Below are 13,535 nucleotides of genomic sequence, written 5' to 3' on the forward strand. Positions count from 1 at the left end.
AGCCTCCTCTATCGGAAAACAGTCTTGATGCACAGCTAGGGACTTGACATGTCCCTTATGAAACCCACACAGATTTTTCCAGAAATGACAGTAGAAGACATCTACTACAGATATGCTTAGCAGGCAACTAGAAGACAGACAAGATTTACAAACATAAGCTTGTAATTATAGCACAAACTCTTTAATGGGATCTCCGTACAGGTATTGTAGCAACAGAGCTACAATCTCAGACACCATGCTTTTTCAACAAGTGCAAATAGATTCACAAAATAGTTTCTTGCTCAAGTTAGCCTTCACAGAAATTCCCTGTAGTATAATTTCATTTACTATAAAGTTAAAAAGCAGACACCCATTATTGTATCTTTAGCCCTAAGGGATAATGATTCATGCTAAGCAATAGTTTTCCTTAGAACAGGAAAATACAATATTGAATCTGAACTGTAAGAAGAAACCAAGAAATTCTCCTCCCATTAAAAAAGAAAAACAAACCAAACCAAACAAAAAAAAAACAACATAATAATCTGACAGGGGCTCCTAAGCATCAAGTTCTCTAGTAAGGAAGAATCCTTAACACTTTGTGGATAGAGTCTATGTATTACTGTTGCTACTACTACAACTACAAGTCTCCACTAAAAGCTTTTTTTTTTTCCTTTAGGCTGACAGCTTATTCAGCTAAGCAGAGTCACTGATGCTACCTGTGAGTGATTTCCCCCCACCTAGGGAAGGCAACTTGACATTGCAGAGCCACAACACTCCTGTAAGATCCACAGTTTACAGCTTTTCTGTCAATAGCCACTACAAAGTCAAGTATGTTCACCCCCATCTCGCTTAGGAAAATGCTTTCTCATACTGACTTTAAGCTCCCTGCAATCCTTTGTTCATACTGAAGCCCAAAGTGATTTACAATTGACTTCACATCTGTTGCCACCTTCCTCACCCTACCCCAAAACAGATGCTTCCAACTGCAGAGTGACTAGACACAAGTTTTGGACATGTTAGCTGAGCAGATTAGGTCAGATGCAAGTCACACAAAAGACTAAGATTTCAACACGGTAGAGGAACACAGGAGAGCAACACAGTAATTTAACTTAAAGACAAAGATACATCCATACTGATTAGTTGACCCTTTTCTCAGTAGACACCATCAATATATTTTCCCAGTAGATACTTTTGAGATGCCCTAACTTGTAAGTCTGGGCAGGCTGTGCTTGCTTAGGCCACCTAACTGCAACTTTATAAAACTAAATAGTTCTTGCTTAGTCTCTGTCAAGAGTCAGTGTGTTCATCTACAGAGAGAAGAGAGACATACGGAAGTCTGTTAAGTTACAGCAACAGCATGCTTGATCTTTCAGTAGTGTAATTTAAGATTGACACCAACCTCTGCTAGTTGTTTTCCTTCCTAACAAGGACTGCTCCAGATGATGCTTGCCCATGTGGATGTGGTTCTGCCCTGTGGTCTAGTAAGACATTTCAGCTTTTAGTTTTCTGTACAGCACACACTAGGACTAGGAGTCTGTCATCTGACACAGCTCCTGAGAGCATGTGCCATACTGCTGAGGAAAGATTCAGGAGTGACTTGAGAAGTGCTTGTTTTCTTACCAAGTCTGTGTTTCCCAGGATTGCATCTCCCTGGACAAAGCAAGCCTGAAGGCTGTTGCATAGTGCTGCAGATCACCACACTGCAGTGGAAATACAGCTACAAGACAGGAACATATATATTAGGAGTAGGGGAGTCTTATTTGGCAAAGATCTGATGTGTACTGACCCCAAAGGGGATGAACTGAACACTGCTAAGTGGCTAGTCTTTATTTACTACTCTTATAGTATTATGCCTTCAAGGAGGTGGCTAATAGCCCCAGTCAGCACTTGGCCAGCTGACATCTTACACAGCATTTGCTGCAGGCACCGCCCCAGGCTCACATATTGGGACTGCCGACAGCACATGACAGACCACAGAGACATCTCACCTGCTCTTCTAAGAGAGTTGTGCCTTGTACAAAGGTGAACATCCTCACTTCAAATCTCTTTAGGTGCTGAGGAAATTTTACTCTGAGGCTATAATTAACTTCATGGAAGACAGTTCTGTAGGAGTCTTCACTGTTTTCACACCTTTTTGGGGAAGGGAAAGAAAGTGTATTTAATCTAAACCTTCATCACTTTAAAGATCTGGTTGAACAAAGCAAGGAGGTGAAGTACAGAGGAGTTCCCTCTGTTTCCCTCAGGCCACGGAGTATGGCTAGAGCCTCCCCCATTCATGACCCTTGCCTTTGGCCACAGTCAGGACAGCTTTTTGTTCTTTCTTTCCAGATGGAAGCTGTTAGCTAGGAGCACTTTTGGCCCTTCATGACCTGCTGCCACCAGAAGGCATAGCCGCTGTGCTGACACTGACATGCACTTCACCACCTAGCAGCAATTTTCCATGAGGACAAAACAATGCATCCAAGATGACTTCTGTCCTCTTCCCCTTTCCTCCCACCTAAGGTAAGAAGCCTTGTGCTGAACAGTTACCAAATACAAGAGGGAAGCCCTCCTTACCCATTTATAAGGATGGGCCACTGTGGAAGGCTGTCCTGGCTTTGGGAGTTTGTAGCCCAACAGTCATCCAGGTTTAGTTCCAGTCTCACATCTTTAGGTTGGAGCAATTCAACTTCAAAATACAGAGCCTCCCTCAGGTATTTTACCACAGGATATTCTGATTCCTGGTAGGGCTCTGAATAGGATTTCTCTAGGAGAGAGTATTGATGTTAGAGTTTCCTTTTTACGGAGTAAGTATTCACAAACTTTCTGTTTCACTCTTCTTTCCACCACCATTTACTCTGTCACGGTAATACTAAAATCTGGGAGAGCGTATGAATGTCAACAAATGGGGGCAGGATTGCACAAAAGTAAGAACTGGCAGTGAAAGAAAAGATCTGGACTATATTCCTTGGCTCTAAGGATCCAGAAGTGAGACACTCCTCCTGCTGCAAAAACCCGTTGGAGTAAGTTGCTCATTCAAAACTGTCTCCATAAAGGTAGTGGTGGGTGAAGGAGTAAAAAAAAAAAAAATTCATCAAGACCACTCCAGTTAGGGCAAGGGTTTGCTTCAAGCTTCAGTTATCCCTTTCTGCTAGCATGGTTACCATCTAACAGCAGTATTGCATGTAGCTTCCTTCCCTGACACAGGTTAGGATTATTTCGGTCAGTACTAACTCTGCTTATCAACACTTCGGGAGTTGATAGAAAAGAGAAGCTGACATCATATCGACCACACAAAACTTCTAGCATGCCCAGACCAAGCAGGAAAATCACACGTGTGTCAGTGATGCTAAGTCTGATCCACCACAGATACTTGACCATTTATGATGCATTCTTTAAAGCCTCTGTTAGAGGCTTTAAAGAGGTTTCCACCTCATCCTTGGAGATATTCAAAAGTCATCTGGACACAGTCCTGAGCAACCTGTTCTAGGTGGCCCTGCTTGAGCAGAGTGGATGGACAAGATGACCTTCAGAGGTCCCTTCCAACCTCAGCAGTTCGGTGACTCTCTTGAATCTAATCATAAACGTTACCTTTGAAAAGCTTCAATGAAAGAGCAAGAGAACCAAATCCTGGCTTAATACTGGGTGGTGGGCTCTTCTTAGATTCATATTGGACATCAACAGTCTGCTTGATTGCATACCAGCATACAAATTTCAGTCTGAGGGAAATGGTTTAACATTAGACTTTTAGAAACCAAAATACCTTGGACAACCTTATTCTAGGGAATGACACTTACTGGTATACTGGTGTATCATTGCCAGGTCTGAAATACAGTACATCATTTTCATATGTCATAGTTGTGCTATTGAACTGAAAGATACACATCATTACAAACAGGACAGTTACATTAGAGTTTACTTGGGTTATGAAAAAATATCCACATCCCTTCAATTGACTGGCAGATTGCACTGAGCAGAGTACACTTAGGAACGGCCAGAAATTACCAACCGACAGCCCTGTGCCTACTGAACTAAAGCTGACTACAGCTGACAGCTATGCCATAGTGAAGAAGAGACAGTTTATTAGTTAACAATAACTTGATTATGACATAACACCCCAGAAAGGGAGTGCACTGAGCCTGAGAAAAAGAGATCAGTTGTTTCTGTTGACAGAATCAATGTATAGAAAGACATGCAACACTCGCAGAAGCAAGCTGCATTTGTGGTGACCTGAATTTGAGCATGATCTGATCATTTGTTATTTTATCTGTTTTCTATTTACGCAGTATGTAGGTGGCAGAAACAGGACCCAGTCTAGTCTTGGGCCATGTAGTTATTAGCAACACCTAACCAGGTTCTGCAAGGCATATGAGTATATCATCTCAACAGCATAAACTCACATTCAAGTCCATTACTAAACAATTCAGAGAGGTCAAACTGAAGGCTAGTTTCAGAAAGCACCTCTGACATTGAAAACTGTTTTTACCAAATAAGAACTTGTGCCCAACTGAATTTAGTATCCTCAGAAAAAAACTGTAGATGTACTACTTAACAAAAAGTCATCTGTGACCTTCTTGAAGCTTCTGCTCAACTCTGAACCTCTGCCAGTACCACCTTACTCCAGTGCAAAGTAAACTTCACATGACTAAGCCCTTACCTTTCTACTGGTTCCACAAGTGTTCACATTGAACTTGAAGGTTGCAGTCTTCTCTGTCACTAGGCTGGGTTTGCACCGTCTGTCCCTCAAGACAAATAGGCTGGTGTCCAGGTCTTCAATTCCTACCAATTTTACTGCAGTAATAACCACAGTGCCATTGGGCAGGCACTCTGAAAGAAAAATACATTTTCATACAAATCAGGACTCATACTCCTTTATTTTGTAGCCTAGCACAACAAAGAGGTCCTGCATAGATTTGCTAGCACGTTTTTTTGGCAGCTCGCAAGGACTGAGTTTTGAGCAAGACTCTCTTCAGTACTAACATCTGATTTTCTTCAAGCTAACTGTCAGTAGAGTGTGCACTATGTGGACAAAGCTGGTGACTTCACTTACCTTTCTCTTCCTAGGAACTCTCACCCTCTCCCAAAAGGATTTTTCTAGCCAAGACATTCAATACATTCAATACCAATGAGTAGATTTAGAATGGCTAATTTGTATGCCGCTCCTCCCACCACCCCACCAAAAAACCCCTATTCAACCTCAAAACCAACCACAAAAGCCCTTTAGAAAAGCTTCATGATTTTGGAGATGTGAGGGGAAGTAGAATTTCCCACCTCCTTCCCCCCGTCCTGTACGAGACAGGGTAGTCACTCCAATTTGTAATTTGACTTGCCTTGTAGCATATTACATTGTAGGAAATCTGACAGGCAAATAAGAGTATCACACAAGTATAAATTCTAGAAACCTTTCAGACTGCATGGGCTTGTATGACTTAGTTATGCAACTCAAAGAGCATTAACAGCTAATCCCCAACATGTTATTACGTATTAGCTCTGAAGGTGAAAATCTGCAGGAAATTGAGAAGTCCCTCCTATTAGCCAAGGTGATGCCATCCTTCAAGGTTAAGTGGAGTGAAGCCTTTATTCCAGAGGTATGAAAATCCTAGAGAAGACAATCACAGGTTAAGCAGGGGAGTAAAGACACACTGTTCAACTAAAGTAGTCAAAAACTAAGAGGGCAGGTTATCACAAGACAAAGGTATATGGCGCTAGATCAAAATCAATTCCACACGAGAGATTTTTTTAATTTAGAAGCTCACACGAGATTTTTCAGGTGTTTTGCAATAGAGTGCAATACAAACTCCATTGCATGCACAGTTGCCATTAAAGACAGCTGAGCCTTAAAGTACTTGCAGAATGTTTTTTTTTCTTGCTTGCTTCTGCCAACATTAACTAAGGGAAATTAAAGTGTTCTTCCAAGGGCAGAAAATAGTCCTCCATTAATCTTTCGAAGCCTATCTCAAAGGGAAGTTTTATTTCACCTTCAAGGACATAGTGTATCATGTTCATATCTCACAGCTAGAGCATGCCTTTTAATTGCTACATGCTGGCATCCTTACCTCATAGTTCACATGGGAAGAAAGGAAAGGGACAGAGATTGCCAAGTGAGTGCCATTGTCCCTCAGGCTGTAGTTGTACTTCTGCGCAGCCTCTGGGGTCAGGTGCCAGTCTGAGATGAAGGGTAGCCAGTTTTGGTCTACATTCCCATGAGTGATAATGAGATGAAGGTTCCTCCCATCACAAAATCCGCTCGCACTGGGCAGTACTGTAATACAGTCAAAAGTCAGCCAGTATGCTAGGTGCCATCAGATTTAATAGGGTTATTCAGGACTGACCCTTTCCCTGGCTGAAATGAGCCCAGTTAACAGCTGAGTTCACAGCCAGGTTGGTACTTTTGCCCAGCTTCCCCTAGTTTACCTGCATCTTTAACAGATGACACTGTTATGACTGGGACAGTGAAGGTTTCACTTGTTGGATGGGTTATGAATGCAAGTGTGACATTCAGGGTGTATTCTCTCATGTCCGCTCTCACGTACTGGGAAAATCATATTTAAAAATAAAAAAATCACCAAGCGATATCATCATTTCTATACCATGGTATGCTGCAGTGTCTTAGTCCATACCTCTTTCTTAACACTTGGTGCATCAAGTGGGACTTGTATTACGTAGGCTTTGCTTCCGTTAACATATCTGATCTCATATGTTAGATATCCATGCTGAACAGCTTCAGGTAAAGCAACAGTCGCCCCTGCAATGGTTAAGTTCACAAGCTCCACATCTGGTAGGAGCAGTCCCACTGTCACATTCATTAGCCTCGCACTCAAATCCGAGTCTGAAAAGGAACACAATAACATTAAGCTCTTAACAGTACCAAAACCTTCAATAAATTCAACTTTAGGCTACTTACTGTTGGTTATAGCAAGTTCTACTTGTTCAAATGGTGTTTCTATTTCCTTGATGATAGTATGTTTGGTTAGTCCCCATTTGTTATCTTCCCACTGATGTTCCAAGAACAGGTTGATGGTGTATTTTGCCCCATGCTGTCCACTGCTCACAGAAGTCTAGAATTTCAAATCAACACCCTTTAGTATAACATGATTTTACATTGAAGTTGTATTGTAACATCTCAAAGTCATACAGCTCCATTGAGCTGTAAGTTGTCCTTCACAGCTCAGGAACTTAAGTGGCACTTGCTGTATCCCTATGAGTTTAGATTATCTCAGAATACTCTGAAGACTTTGGAAAGTTGTTCCTCCCACTCCAAGTTTCAAAGCAGCATGGGACTATTTCACCAGTCAAAGAGCTTCTCCTGAAACTTCCTTTGAAGTTCAGTTACAACATTTGCCCAGGATTCAGTTCGCTCCAAGCAACTAGATTTAGATGTATAGTCTCAGCCCATCCCAATATCATAAGGTCTGGTAGACAAATGCTTTGTTCCCATTCTCTTAAATGGTCTGTGTAAAATACAACAGAACCCATGCATGCTTTACAGTCCAGTTAGGACTGTCTCCAAGGAGTATGATGTCAGGGCTAAAAGGCAAAAGCTCTGTGTTAACCTGAGGAAGGAGACAAATCAATAGTTCTGTGTAGGATTCTGTCCATCTATCTGTGCTTGTAAGAAAAGAAATTCTTTACAAAGTGATGCTTACAAGAGCTATCTTTGGTCAGGGCTTCTGGAATTTTAAATATACCCTTATATACACTCCTCACCCTCATCAGAAAGGAACAGGATGAAGAATTATTCCTCCCCAGGGGAGGGGGCGGGGGGAGGGGGAGAGCAAGTCTGTTGCCTGACACCTAACATAAATCACTAACCTTGTAGTAGCCACCTTCTGCACCTATTGGTATCTTCATTGTAATTGCATTTAAGTCATTCAATAATACGTATTTCCTGGAAGCCATTTCTTTGGCAGAGAGTTTGTGTAGATCCACACCAGCTTCAACAAGAACATCCTTAAAGCTAGTTGCTCCAGCAGAGAGCAGTTGAATATATTTTGGAACAGTCCAGATGATTGTTTTGTTAGTGTACTCCACACCATCTTAGGGGCAAGATAGGAAAGCTGTCAGCTCATTACCCTAGTACGGTCCCCATTCATTTAAGCATTGGAGTAAGGTACCCTATTTCTCACCTACAGGACATGCCACAGCAGTATCCACCATCAGGATCATCCACTGCTGTTTGTAAAGTGTACTTGATCTCACTGCAGAAAAGGTAATTCCCTGATCCTGTGAGGAAGAGATCTGGTTAGACCTGCACAGCCTGGCAGCTTGCTGGGCTGGAATTTGCATACCGACCTCGACCAGCTGAATTTGTGTGTCAGTGTACGGTATTCGCAGCACAACCCTGGTGTCTGTGGTGTTGAGTCCATAGCCTGCACTCCAAGCATCACTCACAAGCAAAGCCTTTTTTTCTTCTGGCTGATGAAACACTATTTGCCATATTGAGGCTTCTGCTTTTGCCTACCCAGAGAAATTCATCAACAGTTTAAACATGCTGTTCAAAGTAACAGATTTACTATGTTGAACATTTTATTGTATTGAACTGCACAGCAGTTTTGTTGCTTTATTCTAAACACTGCTAGTGGGATATCCCTCCAGCTTTCTCCCCTCACACATACAGAAAACTTTCCATATTAAGAGCATCAGAGATTAACTGCAATGCTGCATTGCAAATACAGGGCCCAAGAAGAAAAAAGCCTATCCACAGTTCACTCCTGGGCAATGGGGTCTTAGAGACAGTTTCTGTTGCACCGTCTCTTGCCTGGGGAAGACTTGATTTCTAGGCTCTTTGAGACATCAGTTTCCATTTCTTCCTTGGAGACACAGCCTACAGCTGTCTGTATTTCTAATGTATAAAATCTCTATTCTAAAACCACTTGGTACAGAAGTTCTGCTCTTCCTACTTAAGTGCTTTTCAGAAGGACATTTTGTACCGTGTGGATATAGAATAGAAGGATGATTGGGCCAGAAGTAGCACTAGCTTTTACTAGGAAGAAAACCTGCAGTTTTACCTCTGGAAAGGCAAGAGTCCAGTCCTCAGGTTCATCTTGAATGAAGTCTTTTACAGTCTGTGGAACCTCTCTCCTGACAGAAACCTGAAGGGAAAAAACCCTCTGTAAGGGGTTTGCTGATGACACTTGTTTCCTTGTCTTCAACATCCTACAAGTCTTTTTCAAGGGAGGCTAACATTCCCTAAAGGGAGATTTCCTCCCACCAAGTAAAAAATTATGGCATAAGATGCCATCATGCATAGTGCATTATCTATTGTCCACTTGATTTCAGGTTTTTATTTTCCACCTGTCTTCCAATTTCTACTTCCAGTTAAGGGCAGGAATTTGTTCTTGATTCCCAAGTCCTCTTCCAATGGAAGTCCTTTTTCCCCTCTCTGCATTTCTCCCCAGCAAATTCAGTAGGGAAACTTCCTTCAGAAAGTATACATTTCTTATCTCAAATAAGATTTGTGGAGGCAACATTGAGTGAGTTCAGTCCTTTAGCTTAGCCTTTTGAACACTGTTTCATTACTTTATTGGCTATTAATGCTAGCAAGTGGGCTATATAAGCATAATATAAATGTGTCACTAAACTCAAGATGCATGCTGTGCATTCACTAGTGAGCTGTTCACAGCAGGGCATTGAAATTCTGTTTCCAATACACATTCCTAGCATCTAATCAGCTTCTAAGAGAGCATCTTCCAGTACTTACCTCCTTACCTTACTTTAAGTACCTTCCCATAAGTACTTCCAGTACTTACCTCCATGTAGTTACTTTCACATACTAACTCTCTTGGACTCCATGGACCATAATGGCAACTTGCACTTCTCAGATGAGTTGTAGCATTCTTCATATCAGGAGTTTGAGATGCTTTGATTTGTATAGTTACTATAAACACATCATTCTGCGTGGACACAGGGGAACACTTGCTTGTTACACTGATTTTCCCTAGTTAGGCACCACCTATCCTTGTGACCTAAAAGTAAATTACAAAACCCACCCACTAGCCTCTGCACAGAAGAGCAACTCCATACTGAAGCATGATTGCTTTCTACTTGATTAACTACATAGGCTATATGCATATAGGTGTATAGCTACATAGCAACATAAATACTTTGGGGAGCAGCTTCAACCTTTTGCATAGCCCCAGAACTGGACAAAAAAAACACTCCCTAAAATATAGCTAATCTTGTGGTTTACAACACAGTAGCAGTGAGCAAGCAACACAAGCAGCCAAAGCTTTTGAGCTTTTACCCTAACATGTCTCTGACACAAAATGTTATAGCAGAGTGCAACACAGCTGCCAGACAGAATTCCCTGTTCTTATGCAAGGGAAAACAGCTGCCCTTCAAGGGCATATGTGACATGCTTCTTCATGTGTTCATCTGTAGGCCATTCAAATGTCAGCACCATGAAATATTCTCAGACCTCTGGATACATTTGAGAAGAATTAAATCATTTTCTGCTAATAGATGTTCAAGACATTACAACACCTCAATTTAGTGGTGGACTTGGCAGTGCTGAGTTAGCGGTTGGACTTAATGATCTTAAAGGTCTTTTCCAACCAAAATGATTCTATGATTCTAATACTTATCAATAGTTTGGTGATCTTTCACATAAAGGTCATATATAACAGCACTGTAGTCAAAATGCCTATAACACTTACCTCTAAGCGAGAATGGCAGCTTAGTGCAGAAGCACGAAACTCAATGTTATTCCAATTGCTGTAAGTTACTGTATAGCCACACTGTGATGCCATGGCCTCATCTAGCTCCCAGGCTGTGTCAGATTGATCTGTGGGCAATTAGTGAAGAACTGTATTAATGACTACAACTTCTGCTCTCCAAGCTCCTTGAGCGACTTGCCCTTACCCCAGGGTTCAACTGACCCTGCTCCAATAAGGCCCAACTGCATACCCTGGGCTCAGACATAAGAGAATTGCAAAGTGGTGGGAGAGCTGTAACAAAATCTATAGAAAGTAAGAAAAGTAAAATAGACTGGGACAGGGAACACTAGCAGCTCAAGGACTGAAGATGAAAAAAGTCCACATCACCAACATGGAAAGATATTAAAACCTAAAGGGGCAAAACCCCCAGTAAGCACAGAACAGTCAGCACATCAGTGTCAAAGTTGTCAGGATTGGCAGATGATGACAGCCTAGCAATATCAGGAGTCTGATCTGTGGCTGGCACAGGCCAATGTCTCTCTCTGATGCCTGCCTAGCCAACAGAGCCTCTTCAGGGGTCTTACCAGGATGACAAACTAAAGCTTAGCTTGAATTTTTTCTTTTAGGCTACAAAACTGTCTTTGTGGTTTTGGGCTTTTTCATTTTGTGTTTTAGGGTGGGTTTCCCCCCAAAATAATTCCTTTATACTTTCAAGCTGTACATATCCCAGTTGCATAGTGTCTTTCTTTTTGTAGGGATGAAGATGCCTGAACAAAGAACTCACGTTAAGCAGGTTTTTACACAAGTTTAGCATTCTGGAAAGATGGACATTATGTTATGGATGTCATGGACTATATCTAGTTAGACAGCTAACTAGCACAGAGAGCTAGTTCAAGGCTGAGTTTACATTTTATGCATATAATCTTACACCTGATGTTTATAGCCCCAAAGTTATCTCACTCTGCCCTTCCAGGGCACTCCGTGGTGCTTTTCACTCAAATGCACCACTTGTTGACTACTAACCCCATAGCCAGAGGGCCCAGCTAATTTTTCTTAAACTTCATTAAGAACTTATATGCCTCCACCAAACAAAGAGTAATGTAGTGCCGGCTTCAACTAGTGAATTTTCAGAATAGTATGTGCTGTTAGAGGGGAACATTTTTACTAGAAGGAAAATCCACTAGCTTTAACATGCCTAGAAACTACCACATGCATTTCAATTTGAGTCCAAAGATAGCTATATCAAGTCTGATCATGGCTAAGTTATCATACAACAAGTCTACAGGACGGGTTGTACAGAAATAAAGGTAGCATTGGGCTTTACTTACAACAAGGTCCAACCTACTAAGCTCTATGATCTTAGAATAACCCAGGGAATTCTAGTATAGGATGACCTCAGAGAACTTTAAACTTTTCACCATTTGTAATTCCCTCTCCAAGTTGTTCTCTATCAACTTACCAACAACAGAGAAAGATAAGTATTTGTCCGCAAAGTATTCTGTACTCAGTGTTATACGCAAAAGGTTCCCCAAGCACTCCGAACTCATGGGTCCTGTGTTGAATGTATTGAAAAGCTAGTAAGTAGAGGATTAAAGGTAACATGCAAACAGAAATTTGTTAATTCCCCGATTGCTTTATAAAGTCAGTGTTGTGACAATCATATTCTAGCATCTCTGATAAAGGAGGTCTGAGAGGTTTGTTTTTTTTTTTTTTTTTCTTTAAACCAGCAATACTTCCAAGAGAAAAGCCAGCCCTGAAATCAGTATTCCAATGGTAACTGTGTCTGGCCAGCTGGCAATGCTACCTGCAGCAGCCGGTCAAGGAAACAGGATTTTAGAACAGGGACAAGAAAGTACTGAATTGGGTACCCCAATCTGAACACCTTGAACAGAATAAAATAGAACAGGAAAGTTAAGAAAGCCCTCTCACTCTCCTGGCAAAGAGGCAAAAAAAACCCTAAAGCAGTCACATCACCTACCCATCAGCCTACCCTGTTCACCTGCCTAAGTACCAGTACTGCAAGCCAGTTGGCTCATGCTGGGAAAGGACCACACAGGAGTAAAGAGGATGGCTTGAGAAGCCCAAGTCCTAAGGTATCACCACAGCATAAACCAGGCTTTGGCTGCCAAACCTGTATGTTTGGAGTTTCTCAGAAAAATGGGCAAGTATGGTTGCCACAAGAACTTCAGGCTCCTCTGAAACACACACACAAACACAGATATCACCTATGAAAAGCCTAGAAATTGTTACATGAAAGCAGTTTACAGCAGCGTTACCTGGTCTCTCTTGGGTCCATATTTCAGAGATTAATATCCCTACTAGCAACAACCTGTAAGAGAAGACAGGGATTAGCAGCAGCTTCAGCTGTGACAACAGTATGCTAAAAATTTCTGTGCTCAGAAAGTTCCAGTCTGGATATTAGACTATTCTTAAGTTTAGAGCTACAGGTCTAGACTTGAAATTGCAAAATAGGATTTCCTTGGTCACCACTATAAAGTTAGAGAAGGTAAATCAGAGAAGTTAATATATTTGATGCCTTCGGTAAGACCATTTATGTTTAGTAGCCATGAAGCTCTCACCTCTGTACCAGACCCAGCTCCATTGTGTATTTACTCAGCCTCTACCTGTGATGCTTTTTCCCTTATATTCACACACAAACAAAAATCCTCTTCATCAGTTTTGCACAGAAATCAAAATCTTTCTGGCTTCTCAGAGCCCTAGGTTAAATAGAAAGGCTGCCACCTTTATACTGATGAACCTCATTTTCAGCTGTTTACCCTCCTAACTACAGACCTGTAATTCATGTCACCTGTTCATTTGATTTATGGATTAAATCTGCTCCTACCTAGGTTCCCCATTTTGATGGTTGCTTGGTCCCAACTAGCAGGTTGTCAGGGGGCAGTAGGATAGCTGGTGCTGTTC

At 41.6% G+C, this 13,535-nt stretch overlaps 1 protein-coding gene across 1 annotated transcript; it reads right to left on the bottom strand.

Annotated features, from left to right (window-relative positions):
• Positions 1-1,383: 1,383 nt before the first annotated feature.
• On the bottom strand, positions 1,384-13,215 carry LOC137661187 (uncharacterized). Its single transcript, XM_068396601.1, has 21 exons — positions 13,193-13,215; positions 12,890-12,942; positions 12,073-12,165; positions 10,614-10,741; positions 9,708-9,851; positions 8,967-9,050; positions 8,251-8,415; positions 8,085-8,181; positions 7,771-7,994; positions 6,863-7,016; positions 6,579-6,787; positions 6,373-6,490; positions 6,015-6,220; positions 5,440-5,557; positions 4,616-4,785; positions 3,756-3,829; positions 3,550-3,677; positions 2,536-2,725; positions 1,968-2,109; positions 1,600-1,696; positions 1,384-1,457 (listed from the first exon to the last, which is right to left on the bottom strand). The coding sequence occupies exons 1-21, from the start codon at positions 13,213-13,215 to the stop codon at positions 1,384-1,386; spliced, it is 2,691 nt and encodes an 896-aa protein (XP_068252702.1).
• Positions 13,216-13,535: the final 320 nt, after the last annotated feature.

The sequence above is a fragment of the Nyctibius grandis genome, chromosome 1 (assembly GCF_013368605.1).
Source record: "Nyctibius grandis isolate bNycGra1 chromosome 1, bNycGra1.pri, whole genome shotgun sequence".
In the NCBI taxonomy this organism is placed as follows: domain Eukaryota; kingdom Metazoa; phylum Chordata; class Aves; order Nyctibiiformes; family Nyctibiidae; genus Nyctibius; species Nyctibius grandis.